Consider the following 17,120-nt stretch of genomic DNA (forward strand, 5'->3'; position numbering starts at 1 on the left):
TGCTCTGCTTCCACGGTCTTTTGAGAGAGAGTTCTAAAGACTCATAAGCCTCTGAGAAAATTTTGCCTTCATCTCTGTCTTAATGGGTGATCCCTTATGTTTAAATATGGGCCCATAACTCTAGTTTCTCCCACAAGAGGAAACACCCTCTCACATCCGTCCTGTCCAGATCCCCCCAGATCTTGTATTTTTCAACTGAATCACCTCTTACTGTTCTAACCTTCAGCAGAAACAAGCCCAGAGTATCAAACCTTTCCTCATAAGACAGGTATTAATCTAGAACCATTTCAGACCCTCTTCTAACATACTTATATCCTTCCTTAAATAAGAAGACTAACGTGGTACTCCTGATGTGATTTCATCAATGTGATATATAGCAGAAGCATAATCTCTCTACTTTTGTGTTAAATTCTCATAATAAATGATCAGACTCTATTAGCTTTCCTAACTACTTGCTTTACCAGCATACCTTTGCATCTTAAAGCTTTGCAATCTCTTACCATTTAGATATGCCTTTTTTTTTCCTGCTCAAATGGACAATTTCAAAGTTTCTCATATTATAGTTTATTTGCCAGATCTTTGATTACTCAGCAAACCTATCAATATTCCTTTTTAGCCTTGTTATAACTTACATTCCTACCGAAATTTATGTGATCAGCAAATTTAGCAACTATACCTTTGGTCCCTTCATCCAAATCATTTATATAAATTGTAAAAATTAAGGACCCAGCATTGATTCCTGTAGTACACCACTCATAACATGCTGCCAACCAGAAAATGACCCATTTCTGCTGATTTGCAGTTCTGTGTTAGCCAGTCTTCTCTTCATGCCAATATGCTACCACTACACCATGAGCTTTTATTTTCTGCATTAACCTTTGGTGCAGTACTTTATCAAAAGCCTTCTGGAAACCGAAGTACATTATATCCATCGGTTCTTCTTTATCCACAGCACATTACTTCCATAAAGAACTTGAAATAAATTGATTAAATATGATTGCCCTTTCACAAAACTATGTTGATTCTACCCAATTACTGTGAACTTTTTTAATGCCATGCTATAACACCTTTTAATAATAGATTCCAATATATTTTCCATGCCTGGCCAGCAGTTTCCTGCTTTATCTCCCTTTTTGAATAAAGGAAGTACAGTTGCTATTTTTTCTATTGGAACCTTCTGTGAACCTAGGAAATTTTGGAAAGTTAGAACCAATGCACCATTTCCCTAGCCATTTCTTTTAAGACTCTTGGATGATGTCCATCAGGAACTGGACACCAACAATTGGCTCAGTATCTCTTCCCTGGTAATTGAAATTTTCTTCATTTCCTCCCTCCCTTTGAATTTCTGGTTTACAACTATTTCTGGGATGTTACTTGTCCCCTGTATAGTGAAAACTGACACAAAACATCTATTCATCTGCCATTTCCTTATTTTCAATTATTAATTCCACAGACTCACTTCTTATAGGACCAACTGTCATGTTACAAAAACAGAGATTGCTGGCAAAACTCAAGGGGTCTCGCAGTATCTGTGGGGAGAAAGCAGAGTTAACATTTCGAGCCTGGCAACTCTTCAACAGAACTGCCATGTTGTTAACTCTTTGTGAAATATCTGCAGAATCTCATCATCTGTTTTCATATTTCTAGCTAAATTTTCTCATACTCTTAACTTTTCTCTTAACAGTTTTTAGCAATAATTTGCTGTTCTTTATTTTACGTCCAGTCTTCTGAACTGTCACTCATTTTTGTATAATTATGTGCTTTTGCTTTAGGCAGAAACTCTCATTAACATTAAGAAGTATTTAGATATTTCCACTTGCGATGCCAAGGCATTCAAGGCTGTGAGCCAAGTGCTGGGAAATGAGATTAGAATAGTTAGGTGGTTGTTTTTGACTTGTTCAGACTTGATGAGCCAAAGGGTTTTTCTGTGCTGCAGATCTCTACAACTGTTTTATGGAGAGATTAGACAGACTGGATCTATATCCTCTGGAATTTTGAAGAATGGGAAGTGATGACTTAAAATTCTTACAGGGTATGATACAGCGGATTGTGGGCTATTTCCCTAGACTGACAACTCTAGAACTACAGGGCACCATCTCAGGATAATGGACAAGTCAGTTTTAGAACCGAGATGAGGAGGAATTTCTTCACTCAAAATGGTGAATCTTTGGAATTATGTAGCCCAGAGGGTTGTGGAAGCTCAGTCACTGAGTGCATTCAAGATGGAAGTCAATTGGTTTCTGGAGACTAATGACATTTAAGTGATAGAGAAATAGTGCAAGAGAGTGGCATTGAGATGATCAGTCATAGTGAGGCAGATTGAATGGGCTGATTGGTCTAATCTTGTTCCTACTGTATCACTTCACTGACTTCAAAGTTTTGGCAAAGATCTGTAGCTCAGGTTGTGGGTGAGGTTGTTGACTTGATCGCTGAGCTGGCTTGTTCCCCTTCAGACGTTTCATCGCCATGCTAGGTGACATCATCAGTGCAGCCTCTGATGAAGCGATGTTATTCTACTCTGCTTGGAATTTATACAGCATACTGTATTTATATTGTATTAATGCAACAAAACAGCATGACAAATTCTCCTTCATATCAGTACACTCAGATAATGAAGGCCATCAGTTTAACTGGCCAAACATAGACACACATAGGAATTCCTAGAGGCAATCAACAAACACATAGAATTGGACCCCATATACAAACCCAAACAGATCAAAACTGGGAATGACAGTACTCACCATAATGGACCGAACAGTATAAATTCCAAGGGGAATAGAATAACATCGCTTCATCGGAGGCTCTACTGATGATGTCATCTAGCATGGTGACGAAACGTCTGATTGAGAACAAGCCAGCTCGCCGAGCAAGTCAATAACCTCACTTTACTTATTTTTTTAAGTTTACTTTAGATACCTTTGCTTTCATGCCCTCACTATTGCTGTTGTTTAAACTACTAATCTTAGATCCACTCTCTCTCAAACTGGATGTAAAATGCAACCATATTATGGTCACTGCTACCTAAGGCACCCTTCTCTATTAGGTAATTAATGAATTAAACCTTGTTGCACAAAACCAACTCCAGCCTGCTTGCTGGTTGGTTCCAGAATGTGCTGCTCTTAGAAACTATCCCGGAAACAGTCCATCGTTGTGGTTACCTTTGTCTATTTGAAGTTTCCAATCTATATAGAAATTAAAATTCCCCATAATTTTCAATATATCTTCCTCACAAGTTCCTGTTCTTACTACTTTTATACACCACCAAATCATGTTGTTACTTTTTGGGAGTTTGTGCACCACAAGGTCATCCTTCACTATTGCATATTAATTTCTATAGTGCGAATAGAAATGAAAAATATTATCTGATAACCTTCATAGAAATATGGCTATATGATGACACAGATTGGGACCTAAGTATTGAAGCGTACATGACACTGAATAAGGACAAGTGGCTAGACAAAGGTTGGGGGATGGCTCTGTTAGTGAATGATGGTATTAGCACAATAGAAAGAGTTACTACTGGAAAGGTATTCATAGATAGGGCCTTTTGGTTTATCCTGTCACTTTTTGTAACCTCTAGCCTTACCTGTTGATTTAATCTTATATTTGTACACACTATCTCTTCCCATTTATCATTTCCAATAACAATACTTCTTGCCTCATCTCTACTTTTTGATTTAACCGGGTCTTCCCAAATTTGATCCTTTCCCTCTATTCAGTTTAAAACCCTCCACACTTCCCTAGTTATACAGTTCCCTGGAAAGCTGGTCCCATAGCTGTTCACATGTAGACTGCCTTCATGGTACAGTGCCCACTTTCCTCCGTATTGGAGAGGAAACACTCACTATTAAACTATGTCCCCTAGCTTTAATCTCCACCACAAGAGAAAACATCCCCTGATTATCCACACAATCCAGTCCCCTCAACGTCTTATATGTTTCATTAAGTTCACTGCTCATTCTTCTAAACTCCAACAAGTTGTATTGTTGTGACATAACAAGGGTAATGGCAAGACAAAGAGAGGGAGAGATGCAGAAGTCATTAAACTACTTACATCTTCTGGAAGCTGATATGCAGTATCACCGAAAGGTATAATATCTTAGGGCCAGAGTTTCTTGTTTGGAGCCCAGTTGAGAAATTGCACTGTTTGCCCTTCACTTAAAGAATCCACTCATGTTCATTGACAAAAATCACATGTGTAACTTTCCAAAACAGCAGATTGGACCCTGTATTAGAGTATAATTTATTCCATTTCTCTATAGGGCTGGATTTATTTGTACAATAACCTGGGAATTTTATTAATATGACAGAAATGAGTTAAAACCAAAATTAAACATCATTAATAAAGATTTAAAATTGTTGGTAATTTATAGGTGATTCCCAATTTATGAACATCTGACTTATGAATGCTTATGCCTACAACTGATACAGGCAGGAATCAATATTAATTTTAAAGATCTGATGTGTGAACATGTCCTCATATTACTGAATGGCTGTTTTATATTATACTGTATTGTATTCTGACTGGTGTACAAGTCAACTTATGAATGTATTCAAGAATGGAACCCATTCGTAACCCAGAGAATACCTGAATGTATGAACAAAAATTTATATGGAACCATTTAAGTTTTATTGGTGTATTCTAGTCAGTTTTTTTTTTTAAAACCATGCCAGCTACTGCTCATGTGCCTCATATATCCAGACTTCTGAACAGGACCTGATTCAGACAAACTGTATTGTAAAACTGATGTGATACAACATACAACTTGTGTTGCAAATTCACCTTTCTTGCTCCCATCTAGTTGATTATATCCAATTTAATCTGGACATCATGAATGGTAACCTGACTATCTCAACTGCTAAGGGTCTCAGTGGATAACTCCGGGAGGAGGACCAGACAGACAAGGGGAAGGTACCACACATTTAGGACTTTGTAAATAAATCACAACAAACACCAAACAGGCAGTAAGTATATTAAGATTTAAAAAAAACAATTTAACACTAATAAATCACAACATCTTAAATCACATCAATGATTGTTAACTTACGCACAGCGTTAAGACCAACACAAAATACATCTAAGTTGAATTATTACAGAAGGGAAAATCCCGTTTTATCCATGAATCCATTTCAGCAGCAATTAGGATGTTTAACAAAATAAAAAGTGAAAATAAAACCCAAACATTTGACAACCAGCAAATGTTAACACAATCATTTAAAAAAAGCTAAAATAAAACATTGAAACAAAGGAAAAATATTCATCCCAACATTGCACTTAAGTTGAAGAGGTTTCAGTTCTTGTCCCTGAAGCGGAATTTGCTGCTTACAGGTCAGTCCTAATGCACCAGGGAAGTACAGTCTATCATCATCATCCGAACTCGGATACACGGTGCCTTGTCTCTGGGTTCTTGGTAGAGGCGGTCGCACCGACAGTGGAGGGGGGCGCGGTTGGTCCTTCCCATCTCTATGAGGTGGGTTAACTGCATTCTCACCAGCTCAATGGAGTTTTGAGAGCTGGGCAGAGTGGTACTGTCACAGGAGGCCCCAGGCTGATGCTGAGGAAACAGGAGTTCAAATCCCATCAGGGCAGCTGATGGAACTTTAATTCAATTCATGAATCTGGAATGGAAGGCGAATTGAACAGTGACCACAACAATGATTGCTGGTTTTTATAGCAAGCTGCCTGGCCTACATGTGACTCCAGACCCACAACAATGTGCATGACTCTTAACTGCCTTCTGAAATGGCTGAGAAAGCCAGTTAGTTCTTAAGGTGAAACAAAGAATTATGGATGCTGGAAATCTGAAGCCAAAACAGAAACTTCTGGAGAAACTCAGCAGGTCTGAGAACATCTGTGGAGAGATAAACAGAGTGAACTGGGCTTCAATACAATGACCAACATCCAAATAGCTGAAGGCCATCACTTGCATAAAGGTAACTGCTGGGTACCCTGTCCCAGTAAACTTCTCTATCCCAGTGAGAGTCCACATCCGACAACAGCAAGAGGCAGGATATCAGTCAAAAAGCATTCTGACGGAGTATGCTCTTCTGGTCCATTTATGTTTGTCATTTATATAAATGATTTAGGTGAGAACACAGGAGGCACGGTTAGTAGGTTTGCAGATAACACCAAAATTGGTGGTATAGAGAACAGTGAAGAAGGTTATCTATGATTACAAAGAGTTCTTGATCAATTGGGTCAAAGGGCTGAGGAGTGGCAGATGGATTTTAATTTGGATAATACGTAATTCTTTAAAGTTTGTGTCACGTGTTGATAGGGTGGCTAAGAAGGTGTTTAGCACGCTCGCCTTCACTGTTCAGACCTTTGATTATAGGATTTGGGATATCATGCTGAGAATGTTCAGGACATTGGTGAGGCCTCATCTGGAATACTGTGTGCTGTTTTGGTTGTCCCGTTATAGGAAGGATGTTATTAAACTAGAGAGGGCTCAGAAAAGATGTACCAAGATGTTTCTGGGAATGGAGGGTTAGAGAGATATAAAAATAGAATGGAAAGGCTGGAATGTTTTTCATTTGAGTGTAGGAGTTTGACCTTATTGAGATTTATAAAATCATGAGAGGCATAGATGAGGTGAATAGCAAGGGTCTTTTTGCCTAGGGTGGGGGAGTTCAAAACTAGGAGGCATATTTTTAAAGTGAGAGGAAAATGATTTTAAAAGGACATGAGGGGCAACTTTTTCTTAACGTAGAGAGTGGTTTGTGTGTGGAATGAACTGCCATAGAAAATGGTAGATGCAGGTACAGTTACAATGTTTAAAAGACATTTGGATAAATTCATGAATAGGAAAGATTGAGGGATATGGGCCAAGCACAGGCAGGTAGCACGAGTTTAGTTTGGGATTATGATCGGCATAGACTGGTTAGACTAAAGGGTTTGTTTCTGTGCTGTATGACTCTGTGACTATATATTGTATATTCAAACAAATCTGCTCAACCCCCATGCACTGCATTTGCAGACCTATCCTGGCACGCAGACAAGCAATGTTTTGATTTCAAACTCTTGTCCTTGCTTTCACATCCCTCGCTTCTCCCTATCACCTTAATTTCGTGCTACGCATGACCCTATGCTCCTCCAATTCTGGCCTCTTGCGCATTTCCAATTTGTCTCTAGCGACACGGGAATAAACTCTGGAATTTCTTCATTAAACTCATCTGTCTCTCTTCCTTTCCGCCAAGTCATTCCTTAAATCAAGCAATCCTTCCTTTGAGCAAGTTCTTGTCTACTGTCCTGTTATTTCCTAATGTGACTCTGTCTCACATTTGTTTGTTATGCACCTGTGAAGAGCCTTGGGACATGTTACACATTAAAGGTGCTATGCAAATGCAAGTTGTTGTTGCAAATCAATCAGTAAGGAGAGTTTCATAAACCATAAAACAATATAATTTATTACCTTGTGTTTAGGACTTGGCCCTCTCTTTGATTTAATTCAATGGGGAGCATGCCTCCTTACTGAAGTCTAGTTTAGTTAGTAAGATTTTATTCTTCTATCCTCCCCAGTTTGTGTGGCGGGTGGTGCTGTTCTTAATCAACTTCTCAAAAGTAGAAACATTTGCTTCTCCCACCCCTATCTACCTCTCTCCCCAAGAGCACAATGCTCATAAAAACACATGGTCAGAAGTTAAGGCCTGATTTTCATGCTACAAATTGAACCATGTATAAAGCAGAAAATCCCCATCTGCTTCCTCTTCCAATCCTGCAACACTAACAAATAAATCACTTCCCCCTACTGATTTTTGTATTTTAAGGAAATATAAATGGAAAATAATGGTGTCACACGCCTCTGCTGTCTGAAGAGAGACACAGTTAACACCTCATACGGCTGAAGACAGGGACATGGTGCTGAAGTTCTTTTTTGCCTTGCACTCTTCAGGACAAATGGAAGAATGTCAAATTTCTAACAAGCATAATTGTTTATGCTACAGAAGAAATGCGATACTGATTGGTTGGAAAGGCTGACTCTGATGAGCTGAGGTGTTGCCATGGAAGAAGTAATGGGGAACTACTGGCTCTCAAGCTCTTGGGCAATTAGAAAAGGGCCCATTTATGCTTGTCGGAAGCGGCCAGCATTCACACAAAGGGTCTCTGCATTCTTCACAAACAAAAGCAATCTGTTCAAGTCTTGAGCCTTTTTTTGTAAGGCCTATATTTCCCCATGTTTACTTCTCCATGACGGTGCCTCAGCCAGAATTGACTTTCAAGAAATCCGCACCTTTTATTGCTTTTGGTATAAATAGCTGTGACTAACTGAAATTTCGCATTCTTGTACTTATCCTGATGAGAGAAGGATACAAAACTTCAACCGTATTCAGCACACAGCCATGCCATCTTCCAAGTGTGGATTCTTTGTTGACATATCACAACCTCTCTACCTAAACCTCTTTTAGACCAACAGTGAACATACACTTTAAGAGCAAAAACTGACTTTCCACTGGTCACTAGCCTAAACATTTCCAGAATGCTCTATTCAAATGCTAAAGGGGTGGTGGGAGCAGATACCAATCATAACTTTCAAAAGTGAACAGGATTAATATTTAAAAAAGGAATGTGGGTTTTTGGGACTAAATGGATGTCTCATGCAGTGAGCCAGTACAGGCACAGTGGACTGAATTGTCTCCTTCTGTGCTGTAAGATTCTGTGATTCAATGGTTTCAACTACATCATCTTAATAGAAATCCAATAGGTTGCTTTATATACAAACTTGGATGAGTCAGTAACAAAAGATAAAAGTGTCATATTCCTGACCAAGTAGGAGAGTCTTGTCCTGAAATAACTAGACTCAGTCCTCGTAGACGCTTCAAACAAAGTTATTAACTTTAAAAGGCGAACATTTTCTGCAACCATAAATTATAGTTAACTGACAATGAACAAGCCTGAATGATGGGAACTTCCCTGTTCTTGCTGCAGTGAATGTGGCAGGTGCTTGTGTTCCAAAAATACTGAATTGACAGGCCAAAACTGGTATCATAAGCCGAGGGGTTTTCTTTGGCCTCTTTCCCCTCTCTGTCACCCACCTACCCCCCATGCCCTTCTCATCTCCATTCCTACTGATCTCTGCAGGGATAGTGTTCCAGAAACTTCTTCAACTGGGTTGGATAATCTGTCATGACCCCACACGCTCCCAATTCAAAGGCTCTCTTGAAGTCTTCCTCGTCGTTTAAGACCCATATGTAAATCTACAGGAGACAAGAACAGGGAAGCTGATTACAGGTGGGGAGCAGGTCAAGGCTGTCAAACTAATCACCTTCTCAATACTGGTTTCGCCTCCCCATCAATAATATAAACACAGTCAGAAGACTGGAAAACAACAGAAAGATTGGAAGTTCTATCAAATAGACAGACCAGTAAACCTTGGAAAAGACACTATTTTCCCAAACTGGAATTCTGTATTTAGATGGCTTACCTGAACCATCTTCCACTTCATCTGAAGGTCAAAGATGGACCGTGTCTGCAGCGACATCATACATAAAGCTCTGGATGGGCAGGGTATGGAAAATGTTCCAAATGCTGCTCTCATCCTGATGGTCACCTTTATGTGCAGCTGTATCAAGCTGTGTGTAGACCATCAGTATGCAAACACCAAGTGTCATTATGTACTGTGTACATGTCCATGGAGTTATGAAGAACGGGTCTGGCCTTGGTGCCGCGGAAAGCTCCAAATGGGTGGACCATTCCGTTTCACCAGTCCCTTCTGGAAAAATTCAACAAAACGCCTTTGGCCACGAGTCCATCAGGAAGTGGTCAGCACGTAGCGTCCTTGAGACCTTGTGGGAAAAGAAGAGGGTTGGTCCTATTGGGTGGTTCCCTGAACAGACTGTCAAAGTAATTTGGCAGAATGCTTCATCACCAGAACTTTCCACCAAGCACGGAGACATAGCTTGGTTGGTGGTGAGATGGGCACTGCCCGTCACCTCTGGAACATGCCTTTGCAAAGGAAGCCTGGAGAAAGATACAGCAAGTTTTGCCGAGGCTTGTCCCGGGCAGCTCCGTGATGCAGGACTCTGCTATATGGTCCACTCCCTGGGACATACAACAGGACAAACATTGATTGTGCCTGGAGGACCAACAACTTGGCGAAAGATCCTCTCTGGTCTGCCCAAAATTTGTTGGTCTTCCACAGCATGGAGTTGGCCTTGACCGAGTGTTACAGATTGGCACATTCCAAGGTAAAGGACTACATGCTGAGTGACGTACTAAAGCTTGGGGCAGCTGCTGCCAAGGCGCAGTGGGGAAAGACCACTAAGGTCTTTCTGTCAAAATACAGTGAGGATCCATTTAATTATCAGACCCTCTCATGCCTCAATGTATGTAAATAGTGTCCTGCATAAGTAAGAAATGTTTTGGGTTTGTTTTGCAACTGCAGGGAATATCAGATCCAAGGTTCATTTTTCTGGATATGCAAAGACTGTATAGAACTGCTTTAGGACCTGTGTATGTACATAAAGATTTTTTATGATAAGATATATTTTCGCAATAAACAAAACCCAGAGTTCTGTAATTAAGGTATCCAGGACCAGCTCCTACCAGCACCATTTTTGTTTCCTCCATAAAGCTGGGAATGTTCCATAGATATGTAATAAAAATCTTCACTGTCATAATAAGGGGAGGCCGTGGCCACTTGTACATGGACTGGTAACCAGGAAACACGGAGTTCAGAGAATTTGGAAAAGAGCTGTTGCGATCAGGAATGCTTTTGAAAGGAGATGGATGCAGATCCAATAGTAGAAGGTTGCAGGGTTATGAGGAAAGAGCAGAGGTGTATGACTGATTGGAGAGCACTTCAGGCTTGATGGGCTGAATAGCCTCCCCTCTGTGTATAATTCACAGAAGTCACCATTCAGGGTTTGTACACAAGAATCAGGAGATTGCAAAGTAATCCTGGGCTGACCCAGTGGTGGTTTGGGACTGGTGAGTGAGACTTCCATTGTCAAAAGAAGACTGCTTTCATAAGCTATCGTAAATAGCATGTCTTAAAGCCAATGCACTATTAATGCTGCAACTAGTGCTGATAAACACGGCAGACATTTTGAGCATTGAAAGAGTTCAAATAAATTAGACAACTGATGTTATTCCCTTTTGATGGCAGCGACTGAACAAGTCCTTTCATCTTCTAGCATTGGGATCCAGATGAAATAGGTAGACAGGAGTCTCCATTTGATGTTCTAATCAGAAAGATGGCCCTTTCAATAGTGCAGTCCCGACTGGGACATTGGGCTGGACTTGAAACTCAAATCAACTCTGATACATAATAAAAGCAAAACACTGCCAACCTTGGAAATCTGAAATCAAAGCAGAAAGTGCTGTCAAAAGTCAGCAGGTCTGGCAGTGTCTGTGCAGAGAGAGAGAAATAGAGTTAATATTGAGTCCTGTTCCAAAGTAGAGTTGAAATATTAACTCCGTTTTTCTCTCTCTCTTCCTAGATGCTGCCAGACTTGCTGAGTTTCTCCAGCAATTTCTGCTTTGATTTCAACCCTTTGAGGAAGTGCTTCCAGATTTTGATTAAAGTAAAACAAGACAAAGAACTTAGTCTCCTTCTGCAGAGCTCTTAGATGTTGAAGTCACACAGGCATCACAGAATAAAAGTGCATGTTTCACCTGAATTCCTCGTGCTTTCAGATGCTCGAACAGAGATTTCCTCATTAGCAAACTGAGTGGAAATGAGAAATACCACAATTAACTTTGGGAGTCATATCCTCAGTAGAGCTGAATTTACTCTTACGCAGCGGTTCAAGGGTTTTCGCAAAGACCAGAGAACTGAGCAGTGTGACAAACAGCTTCACTTTACCCCGGCTGAATTAAAAGAGCTACCTCAATACCTTCCAACCATGGCACAGGCCCAAGTAATACCCAGCTCAGTCAGGGTGCCATGTCCTTCTAACTCCATTAACTATCAACATGCATTTCTGCAGAGCCCAAGAGCTCGCTGCATGAGTGCAAGACGGAGGCAACCCCCATTCCCCCAAAATCTGAGTTCCCCCAATCTCAGCCTGTCATCACAGGGAAATTGAGAAGTTAGTTTCCCCATAAAGAGGGACATGGAGAGTACAGCAGCGAGAGAGAGAGAGATGAAGAGAGAGATACAGATGGGAACAAAGGAAATAAGTAAGAGAAGAGAGCACTCGGCCCATTGAGCCTACTCTGTCATTCAGCAAGATCATGGCTAATCATCTCGCTCTTTCCACCCCCCCATCCCCATAACTCTTGGTGTCATTTGTATCCAGTAAGAGAGAGAGACAGGCAGAGAGAGCAGGGGAAGGGGAGGAGGATGGGAAAGACAAATATAGAGGAACAAGCAACTCAGTGTCAGTTCCATTGCAAGAACTCACGTGTCAGCGAGCCAAATCATAAACCGGTACATCCTGGAGATCTTCTTTGAATCTTTTAACCTAGGTGTGAAACAAAAATACATTATTTTGGTGGGAGAAGGAAATGTAGCATCAATTTCCTGTTAATGCCTCGCCAGTGTCAGCTGTAACAGGGACTCATGACATGTCCAATACTGTGAAAACATCGAGTGGCAGCATTATAGACCTTTCTAAATGAGGCCCGTCTCTGGAGAGCGCAGCTAAAATGTACAACACTTGGCGCAGAGTGGAGTCTGTCACGTACGGTGGGGTGTGGTGGTTGCACGAACTGAAGATCAAAGCATTAAACTTCAGGAAAAAGACTGTGACCTTTAAACTTCTGAAAGTTAAAATTTAGGCTGTGTAATGTTGGCCATTTGGGTGTGAAATCAGACAGCAGTGTTTCACACAGAAGGTACAATTGGAAACACATGACCCAGAAGGCTGTGGAAACTGGCGGGTCAAGTGAAATTCGCCAAGACCGAGATTGATAGACTTTGTGAGGAGAGTGAATGCAGGCAGGATGACTGCTTTGCAAAGTACCTCCGCTCTGTTCACAAGAATGACCCTGACCTTTCAGATGCTTGCCGTTTTACTACACTGTCTTGGTCCCACACTCTGATTTCTGTTGTTGGTCTGCTTGTTTTCCAGTCAAGCCTAGAGTCACTTGGAGGAGCAGCACCTCACTTTATTTAGGCACTTTGTAGTCTTCTAGGCTCAACAACTTCAGAACATGAACTCTATCAACTTTATCCTCCATTTTGTATCCCCTGCTGCCTCTCCCTCTGCACCACCCCCACTTCTCTGTTCATTGGCTGATTTCAGTTTTGCTTTCAGTAGAGCTGACTCATGTTCTGCAATTAACACCTACTGTGGATCTAAATCTCTTCTCTACATTCGTTACCACACCCTTGCCTTTGGTTTTCTGACATCAGTGAACTCTAATATCACTTTCTTTTCTGTTCTATTTGCTCTTTCCCACCTTTACTACAAAAAAAACCCATCACTTTTCCACCTATTTTCCAATTGCAAAGATTCATCAACTCTTGAAACAATAACTCGATTTTTCTTTCCACAGATCTGCCAGACATGTTGAGTCTTTCCAGCACTTCCTGCTTTTATTTCAGATCTCCAGCATTTTGCTTTTGTTACTAGAGTTTTGCTTGGTCATAGAACCAAGGGAGATGAAACAATGGCAGGTAAAATCAACTGGCAGAATAGGCTTGAGGGGCTGAATGGCATACTCCCCCTCCTGTGTTCCTTTACTGATTTTCCTAAATCCTGCTTTATTGACATACCTGTTACAAAACTGATGTTGCTGGAGATAGGCTAAAGGAGAAATAGAGTCAGTGGGTTTGGTGAAGGGTCATTAACAACTTCAAAAAATACTGCTGACAAGGTGGAAATATTCAGGCAGGATTGCACTCCATGGCACTGTCCCTCATGCCTGTTGTAGATGGCGTGTGGAGTCACAACATGATCAGACAATGACCCCAATTCCTAGTGGCTGAACAGGTGGCTGATCCACGCCAAAGCTTAGCATGGTATGGAGAGCACCAATGCTTGCGAACCCATAGCGCAACTGTGTGTGTGTTTGGGAGGTGGGGGTTAATGACACCTAACAGGGAGAAGAGCAAACAGAAGGCATGACAAGAATTAGCCACGCCACCTATGTAAAGGAATCAACTCGCCATACTTAACACTACTAATTCATCCAAATGATCTGCCAATGACAATGCCAATCTGCTCCACACTGCTGATTTACCCTTACAATGCCAATCCACCCAACAGGGTGTTATTACGGCAACAGCAATCTACTCAATGGCCATGCAGATGGCAACAAAATCCAATCCCGACACCAGCTCTCCTGGCATAGGCGTACTGCCCTGTGGCTGAGTGCAGACTTGTCTCATTCTAAGAGTTCACTTACTTCAGCATAATGGAGGGCATGGGGATCTCCAGGAACTGCTCCCGAATCGGGAAGAAAGGCAGGAGCCCCGTGTAAAACAACCCTAGAAGTAGAAGCACTTGCTGCAGACTGAACAAGATTGGAATATTCGGATTCTGTCAAGGAAGCAAAGAGCAAAGCACTTCAGACAAGGATCGACAAGTTACGAAGCTTGTATGTAAAGAGCACAGCCAGTCATTGCCTGTCTGAACATACCAATTAGGAGAAGACAGACATTCTGTCCTTCAATCCTGCTTTGCCATTCAATAAAATGATAACTGATCAGTTTGTGTTTCAAATTCCACATTCCCAGCTACTCCTGATAACTCGATTCTCTTCTACCCAGCAACAGTCTATCTACATCTGCCTTAAAATTATTCAGTGACAGAAATTCGACCAAGGCTCCTTAGACAGCATCTTCCATCTCGACGATCAAAACCAGCAGATACATGGGAACATCGCTATCTGAACCATCCTCTCCAAGCCATTCACCATCCTGACTCAGAAATATATCGCCGTTCCTTCACTGTCGCTGGGTCAAAGTCCTGGAATTCCCTCCCTAAGGGTATTGTGGGTCAACCTACAGCATGTGGACTGCAGCACTTAAAAACAGCATCTCATTATCATCCATTTTAAGCGCAACGAAGGATACACAATAAATGTTGGCCCTGCCAGTGACACTCATATTCCATGGAAAAATATAAAAGAAAAGACCCCAACCACACTTGGCCATGCAGCCACTGTTGTATAAACAAAACAGACAGTTTGCACAGAAACATCAATGATCTGAAAGATCAGTTAATTGGTACTCCTTAGCATCGAAGGGTAGATACATTGGCCAAACACCAGGAGAACTTCCTGTTCTTCCAATAGCAATGTGAATCTTTACTATCTATTGGTAGCCCTGGTTTAGAGGAGCTAAACTTTAACACTTTCACGACTCTGCCGGTAAAGAGGTTTCTTCCGAATTCCCTATTGGATCTCTTGGCGTATCTCCTTTTTTTTCTTTAATTATTCACGGAGGGCATCGCTGGCTAGGCAGCATTTATAGCCCATCCCTAATTGCTCAGAAGGCAGTTAAGAGTCAATCACATTGTTGTGGGTCTGGAGTCACATGTAGGCCAGACCAGGTAAGGATGGCAGTTTCCTTCCCTAAGGACATTAGTGAACCAGATGGGTTTTTCTAACAATCAACATTGGATTCACAGTTATCGTTAGACTCTTAATTCCAGATATTTATTGAATTCAAATTCCACCATCTGCCATGGGGGGATTCAAACCTGGGTCCCTAGAACGTTACCTGGATCTCTGGATTAACAGTCCAGCGATAATACCACTAGGCCATCACCCTCCTTATTGCAGCAAGACTTACCACCTTGTAACATTTCTTCACAATATCGTTACTGGTGTTGCCCCAGACAGTGATGTCCTGTCGATTAAACTCCTTCACCAAATCTGATACCTGCCAGACAACAGACACACCAAACCCCGTGAAGTTAGGATATTCAGAAAACCCAGAGACATTAACCAGTTTCATTATACAGCTTTCCACTTTGTAACATCAAGACTTTGTTAAACAAAATGAAGTCACACTTTGTGACTCCAACGACATCTCAATATTACCATGACCTTACACCTCCCTGTCATCACCTTCAGAATCTCAACTGCATTGTGCTCTAATTCAGGCACCTTGTCACCATCCAGTTTGATGGAGCCACCATTGGTACTTGTTCCTATCGCTGGGTTTTTGTCTTTATTCTTTCATGAGATGTGGAAACAAGACAAACATTTGTTGCCCACCCCTCATTAACCTTGAATAGAGTGGCTTGCTCAGCCATTTCAGAGGACACTTAAGAAATGTCCACATTCATGTGGATCTGGAATCACATGTAGGCCAGACCAGGTAAGGACAGATTTTTTTTTCCCCTAAAGGATGAGTGAACATCAGTTGATTGTCTAACAATGCTCGACCCTAATTTTACGGTAACCATTCCTAGTTTTATTTTAATTTTACCAGCTGTCGTGGTGAGATTTGAACCCACGACCCTTAAGCATTAGCCTGGGCCTTTGGTTCACTAGTTCAGTGACATAAACATGACACCAAGGTCCACCCCACCCCACCCCCCAACCCTGCACGCTGTGGGATGCTGTAAATTGTTAATTAAAAAGAGAAAGTTTCTGGGCCAAAGTTTGGGCTGTGAGAGTGTATCAAACAGTGGGCTGAATTCACTGAATCAGTGCTAGAAACCTCAGGAGGTCAGACAGCATCTGTGAAGAGGAATGAAAGAGAGTTAATGCTCCAGAATAGGATGATCACATCAGGAGCAATCCTGATACTAGTCATCAAACTTAAAATGTGAGCCTTGTTGTTGTCCCTCCAGAGGCTGCTTGCATTGCTGAGTGTTTGTCAATATTTCTTCATTTTACATCTTAATAAGAAGTTTATTTTTTTCCCTTTTCGCTACCTTTTCAATGAGAGCATCACTGTTGACCTTGATGTCAATGTTGATGGGAATCTTTGGAAAGGCTTCAAATACATCCCGCAGGAGAGGGATCTTTCTTTCTTCTCCACCCACACAGAAGCTATCTAAAATAAAAGGACCGACAATCAGCCACAGGATGAATGGTAGCACTGGACTAGTTGCACAAAGTCATACTGCACCACAGTGCACACAGGCTAAACAGTTACCAAGGGATGCCATTTGATGGGAAGGGGATAGGATTGACTCTTCTGCTTGTGACATTCAGACTTCTGTGCATCAGTGCCTTCTGACAGAGGCACAGCACCTTGAAGCCAATCCCCACTTCT

The 17,120-nt window shown here is 41.4% G+C and overlaps 1 protein-coding gene across 3 annotated transcripts in view; it reads right to left on the bottom strand.

The window, feature by feature from the left end:
- Positions 1–6,849: 6,849 nt before the first annotated feature.
- Positions 6,850–17,120, bottom strand: part of gdpd1 (glycerophosphodiester phosphodiesterase domain containing 1) — a 44,888-nt gene continuing 34,617 nt past the window's right edge. For all 3 annotated transcript variants that reach the window (XM_048612587.1, XM_048612586.1, XM_048612588.1), the window contains 6 exons: positions 16,777–16,898; positions 15,684–15,773; positions 14,294–14,427; positions 12,346–12,405; positions 11,615–11,666; positions 6,850–9,195 (listed from right to left, as the gene is read on the bottom strand). In XM_048612587.1, the coding sequence (XP_048468544.1) occupies positions 9,064–9,195; positions 11,615–11,666; positions 12,346–12,405; positions 14,294–14,427; positions 15,684–15,773; positions 16,777–16,898 (590 nt within the window). In that variant the 3' untranslated portion in view covers positions 6,850–9,063. The remainder of the gene's footprint in view (positions 9,196–11,614; positions 11,667–12,345; positions 12,406–14,293; positions 14,428–15,683; positions 15,774–16,776; positions 16,899–17,120) is intronic.

The sequence above is a fragment of the Rhincodon typus genome, chromosome 26, assembly GCF_021869965.1.
Source record: "Rhincodon typus isolate 14 chromosome 26, sRhiTyp1.1, whole genome shotgun sequence".
NCBI classification, from domain to species: Eukaryota; Metazoa; Chordata; class Chondrichthyes; order Orectolobiformes; family Rhincodontidae; genus Rhincodon; species Rhincodon typus.